Here is a 5,779-nt window from a genome sequence, read left to right as displayed (position 1 = left end):
CGCCTTTCTAAACAGTGTCGGGCACTAGCTCGCTGCCCCCATGCCGTACCGGAGCTTGTACTTGAGGGTGTAGTTGGTGTGCAGGTAGGTTTCGCCCTCTGTGCCGGGGGCCCATTTGCAGGTGAGGTCTTTCATGTTCTTGGACCAGCAGGTAATGTTGACTGGTTTTTCCGGTGGCACTGAAAGGGGAAAGAGTGCCTGACATGAAACCAGTTCTGCAGAGAGCCCTCCAGAGCTGCCTGAGATAAAAGCTGCCCAGGACATGCGAGGGCGAGGAGTGGCTGAGAGCTTTGCTCACTGCGTTTGTTTAATGAAGGGCTTTAGGATCCCGGCTTGCACGTAGCGACATTCCTCAGGCGCTCTGCTCAGGTGCCACTTGCCTGCCGGGACCTGAGCTCAGGACTGCGATTCCCACACCAGGAAACACAGCGTCGTCCCCAGGCGGGAGCCTGGGGACATGGGGACATGCCCCGAGCTAAGTGCCAGCAGCAGAAGCATCCACCGCTGCAGGGAAACACCAACATGAGCTCAGGCCTCGGCAGGTACATGAAAGAGCAAACGACTTCCAGTCTCTTGTTCTTCAATGCAAATGTATTGGGGGGCATCTTTACTTCACTGTGTTTTCAATGTCGGCCTATTTATTCTATTACTGGGCCCAGCTCCGGTGGAGTTTTCTTTTGGGAACAGGAGGAAAAAATAGTTTTCTGTTCCCAGTTAAGCCTCTATCCTCTGAGAAACTTGTAGATGTGTCCTTAAAATAGCCTAAGATAAAATCTTATGATTATTGATTCGGACAACTGCAATTTCACTGCTGGTTGCCAAAACAGCCTTTTTGCTGCAGAGCTCTCATTGTATTCAAGGGCCGAGGCCATGTGTGATAACTCACAGGATTAGAGCTACGTTAATTAATTCTGGGAAAAACACTGGGCTGTGCAGATGAGCAGTAAGTGCAAACTGCTGTAAGGACACGAAAAGTGCAAGTGGTTAGTGCCTGAGCGACGGTTCCAGGGGCTCCTCTGCCTCTCGGTCTCAGTTACAATAAACACTTTTATAAATCATTCGATTTGTTCTCACGAAACCTTCAGCCACTAATGAAAGCGCCCGGCGCATGGCGCCACGTGACTGCTGCTTTGGAGAAGTAAGACCCCTCTGAGCACCTTGGGGTCATTAGGAGCCCAGTGGCCTGGCTGGCTTCCAGCCAGGGTGATTTACACACTCGCTCTCCTAATCCTTCCTGCAGCTCGGGGTGGAGACCCCCTTCTCTGCTTCCCGACGGATGCAGCAGCCCTCCTGCACAGTGGTTCGCCCCAGGGACAGCCGTGTGTCAGCGGGGAGGAAGCAACGGCTGGGTCTGCCCGGCCTCCGGAGAGACTTGGGAACCCTTTGGATGAACGGGCCCGGGCGGCGTCGGGTGCCGGCAACCACATTCACCCTGGCGGGAGGTGCCACCACCCACGAGCTGCGCCCGGGATGGCCGTGGGCCGAGACGGCTGGCCGGCCGTAAGCACGGCGCATTGGCTGAAGCTGCCTGGAAGACGGGACGTATGCATACCGACACCCCGCGGGCAGAGCCGTGCGTCTGCCACGCATATACCTACATCCGACGTAGAGACAGGAGCCAGCCAGGATGCCGCCGTCCCTGCTGTGACACACCAGGTTATCGCCCGACTGCTGCTTGGACCCGTTGAGGTGGGCGAGCGCCACGCTGAGGGTGGTGGCGTTGAGGACCTTGTAGGACTCGGCAGGGAGCCGCCGGCCATTCAGAGTCCAGTACAGGTCCTCCGCGCTCAGGTGCGAGTCGGTGTTGACGGTGCAGGCCGCGGTCAGCGACGAGCCGATCACCAGCGTTGGATCTTGGGGGGATATGAGCGCGGGGTCTGCAGCAGAGGGGAGAGAGCGGTCGAGGGGCGCTCTCCTGACCGACCCAGAGCTCCCGCCCCCACGAATCCTGCTCCATCTCGGTCTGTGGGCTGGCGAAAGGCCCCCCCGCACAATGAAAACATATGAGATGGCTGGGATTTCTACAGGCAGGTTTGGCAGCTTTTGCACCGCAAGATGTACATCAAGGCGGTCCCTCTCCGAGACTCAGCTCTGAGTTATCTGGAGAAGGTGTTTCCCGTGCGGTGCTGGGCGGGTCGGGCTCGGTTAGGTTCAGCGTTAGGAGTTGTTTATGCCGTTCTGGATGCTTTGTGCTGGCTTTCATTTCTGACGGCTTAATTTGCTTTCTCTGCGTGTGATGTGGTTGGCTGCGGCCGGGCGGGCGTGGGGGCTGTGGCTAACTTCTTAAATCTTTGCGACAAAAAGGATTTGAAAAGCAACAATGGAAACTTTTTTTAAAAACCCAATCACAGCCAAACCGCCCCAAAAGTGGGGGCCAGTCCGCGAAGCTAAACACTGGCCAATGCCTCTCTGTTCTGGAAGGTCACCCTGGCACTGGGAAAAGTGCTTGGCTTTAAGCGTATGCTTGAGTGCTTTGTGGGGCCGGCGCCTACAAAACACTGAAAATGCACTGCTTCCACTTAGAAGCCCAATCCGCGGTGAAAGTATGTGAGAAATGCACCTGCCAACCCTGCCCCCAAATCCACCCACGAGCTGGGCCATTGGTGGCATGCGTGGCGGGTTGCCACGTCTGCGTGCCAAATGCATCCCGAGCCTGTAGGCTGCTGCCTTCGCAGGCAGGGCTCAATTCCCTGCTCCGGGGGCAGCTCGGATGCACGCTTGCAAGCCCCGCACCGGGCGCTCCTCAGCCCGCACAGCTGGGTGAGAGGCAGAAGTGACCCCGTGGGCCCCGATTCTGCAAAGCCCCCGAGCCGGGGGTCGACTGTAAACGCACAGGCCAGAATCCCTGCCAGAGTTAATGTTCAAATGCCACTTGTTGCCCTGGAGAGATTCTCGTGGGCAGCTGCTGCAACTGCCGAGCAGATGCCGCTTTGGTAAATTCCTTACAGAAAAGGCATGTTTTCACCTGGGCGGGTTTTTTTTTTCCGCCCCTGGGGTGACGTTCCTGCCCCTGGCACTCTGCCCTGGGGAATTTCCACACGGGGAGGTGGACGGGGATGGGAGAGGGGTGTCTTCCAGCATTTTCAGGCCCTGCAAACGCCCAGCCTGGATGAGCACCCTTCCTGCCACGGGCAGGGAAGGGAACATGCAGCCCTCTGCCTTCCCAACACGCCCGGCTTCGCGCCCCGCAGGCTACATCCACCCTCGCAGGGGTGGTGGCACAGAGTCAGTTCCCCAGGGCAGTCGCCGCCGTCGGCCCCGTTCGCTGTGTTGGCGCAGCGGGGCATCCTGCCTTGTCCCTACAGCCCCCCCGTGCCTGTCCCGACCCGGGCAGCCCCACGTTGGACCGCAGTTTCAAGCGGGACAAGCCCTGCTGAGCCGAGCCTGCGCCGTGTCGAGCGGCTGCTCCATAGCTGGGCGCTTGCACGAGATGGAGGAACAAAGGCCCTCGAGAGCGGCCTGTGGGAACGCGCAGCGCGGGCGACGCACGAAGCTTTCCCTTCCTCTCCGTGAAAAAACAAACAAAGGACATTCCAGCCGCCGCGCGGCCCGGGCCCCCCCGGGCCCACACGCTCGCGGGGGTTTCTACGGTTCAAGACATCCAGCCCAACAATTACTGGGGCGGCAGGAGGCCGAGGCTCCTTCGGTCCTGGGCCCGGGCCTCCGAAAGCGTTCTAGCTCTGGATGCAAGCGCTTCCGTCCAGCCGTCTCCTCCATTAGGCAAACCCCAAGGTAGACGGCTCTCTGTTAAAAAGCTGCAGCCTGCCGATAAAAGGGCCCAACGCTCCGGGCCCTAATTCTAGTAAATCTCAGTCTAAACAACACTAGCAACACGTATGAGCTTCATAAAACAGACACGTTTCCCGGCCTCCCCGCAGAACCGTGGAGAGGGGACGTCTGGAGGGGCCGAGCTTTTTTTTATTTTTATTTTTTTTAAGCTGTGCTTTTTTTTTTTCGTTCTAGACACAGAAATGAACATGTGTTTTGAAAGGGAAAAGTGTGAAGTTTTCAGATTGGAGAGGAACGGGCCGGGGAGACGCGGCCAACGTGTGGAATGCGCAGCTCGGATCTAACATACCTGCTAGAAGTTTTATTACTTTCCTATTAAAAAAAAATGCTGATCAGGTGCTAAGTAATACTATAAAGTAAAACCACATTTCCAAGGTGTCAGGAACATTTACTCTTTTCTTTTGAATGGCCGGATTTAATTTTATTTTTATATCAGCGTTTTGAGCGGCTGGGAAAGGGCCGGGGGGAAAGAAAAGAAAAGAAGAAAGAGCCTCGGAGAAAAGCATCTGAGCTCACGCAACAAGACAGAACTTTAATAGGACCTGCCCGGATTTAAAAAATAATTGTCTGGAATATCCCCACGTGGGAAAGCAGAGACGAATTTTTGCAGCATCAAATTTTGTAAAGAATACAGTTAAAACTCCTTCCGACCCAGAGAAATGTGGTCTGCAGCCTCCCCAGTTGCTGGGCTGGCAGGACAACGCTGGCCCTTTCCCCTCCAGCCGGGTCACCCGCGTGCTTTGTTTCTACAAAAACCCCTTTGCACTCGGTTGTTCCCTGCCACGTCCTGGCTGGCGTTTCCCACACTCCATCCCTCAACTCGGTGGTGGATTAAAGACAAAAATTCAGCTCAATTGTTTAAGTCAAATGTGGGAGGAAAATCCTTGGACAATACGTTTGGGTTTATTTTTCTTTGCATTCGGGTTACTCGGAGGGGTTAATTATTGCACGTCAAACCCGACAGGAGCTTAGCCTCCATGCAGCCGGCATGCCTTTGACAGGGCTGGAACAAAGTTGTGAGCGGCTGTAAACGCCAGCCTGACTCGTGGGAGCTGCGGGGTCGCATGCAGCCTCGCCCCGAGTGTGCACACGTGGGTGGGCTGAGCTCGCAGGACAGGGGGTGAGTCTGCTAGGGCAGGGGACCTGTGGGGACGTGGATTTGAATCCCACCTGCAGACGGGGGCTGTCTAATGCCCAGGAGGAATCCGCTAGACGCACCGTTGCTGCCCACTGCCTGGGAACCGTCGGGTCCCCCGCGGGGCCCTCGCACTCGCTCTAGCAGCAATCGTCCCTAAGCAGCCACAGCCTCCTGGCCCAGGCGCCTGTTCGGGCCATGCCCCGCTGGGCCCCTCGTGCCTTCTAGCAATGCCACGGTGGGATGGCACCTGTCACGCCCCGCTGACACCGTGCATGTCCTCCCAGCACTCCTGGGGACCGTATCAGACTTGCGAGCCCGCAGCCCCCAGCCCGGCTCCGAGCGGGAGTCTGGCCCCTTGCTGCAAGTCTGCCGGGCTCTCCTGGCACGCAGCGGCGCGGCTGGGGCCCGCGCTCCCAATCCTGAGCCTCCTCGTGCCATTTCGTATTTAACGGTGGGTGATTCCTGATCGGTCCCTGAACTTCTCACTGCGAGGGAACGGGCTGGGACAGGCCCAGGGCAGCCTGTGCACGGGGCCCACGTTTCACGGGCAGCTTTGCCCCTCCCTCTCCAAAGTAGGTTGCAGCAGCAGCACGCCTGGGAGGACGGGGCTTATCCCGTGTCCTTCCTCTTCCCGGGAGGCCAGGCAGCTTGAGACGCAGGTGTTTGGGAGCCGGGCCGGGCCGAGCGGGCAGGAGGCAGGCCACGGCCTCCCGAAGAGCAGCAGCAGCTTTTCTTGGCCTGCCTCGATGGCGTGTTTGGAGGAAATCTCGCCTTGAGAAATTCCCATCACCAAGAGGAAGCACAAACTTCCTGCTCCAGGAGAAAGGGAGCGTTCCCGCCGCCGCTCGCCCG

The 5,779-nt window shown here is 57.7% G+C and overlaps 1 protein-coding gene across 1 annotated transcript in view; it reads right to left on the bottom strand.

Moving 5' to 3' along the window:
- CRLF1 (cytokine receptor like factor 1) overlaps positions 1–3,287 on the bottom strand; it is a 9,886-nt gene extending 6,599 nt beyond the window's left edge. The window contains exons 1-3 of the mRNA XM_019538439.1: positions 3,173–3,287; positions 1,599–2,021; positions 50–179 (exon numbers count right to left, since the gene is read on the bottom strand). Of these exons, the coding sequence (XP_019393984.1) occupies positions 50–179; positions 1,599–2,021; positions 3,173–3,287 (668 nt within the window). The remainder of the gene's footprint in view (positions 1–49; positions 180–1,598; positions 2,022–3,172) is intronic.
- Positions 3,288–5,779: the final 2,492 nt, after the last annotated feature.

Source organism: Crocodylus porosus, unplaced genomic scaffold (genome assembly GCF_001723895.1).
Source record: "Crocodylus porosus isolate Cpor-Errol unplaced genomic scaffold, CroPor_comp1, whole genome shotgun sequence".
Taxonomy (NCBI): domain Eukaryota; kingdom Metazoa; phylum Chordata; order Crocodylia; family Crocodylidae; genus Crocodylus; species Crocodylus porosus.
The sequence above is the reverse complement of the archived record's forward strand: the minus strand, read 5'-3'. Positions and strand labels throughout refer to the sequence as shown.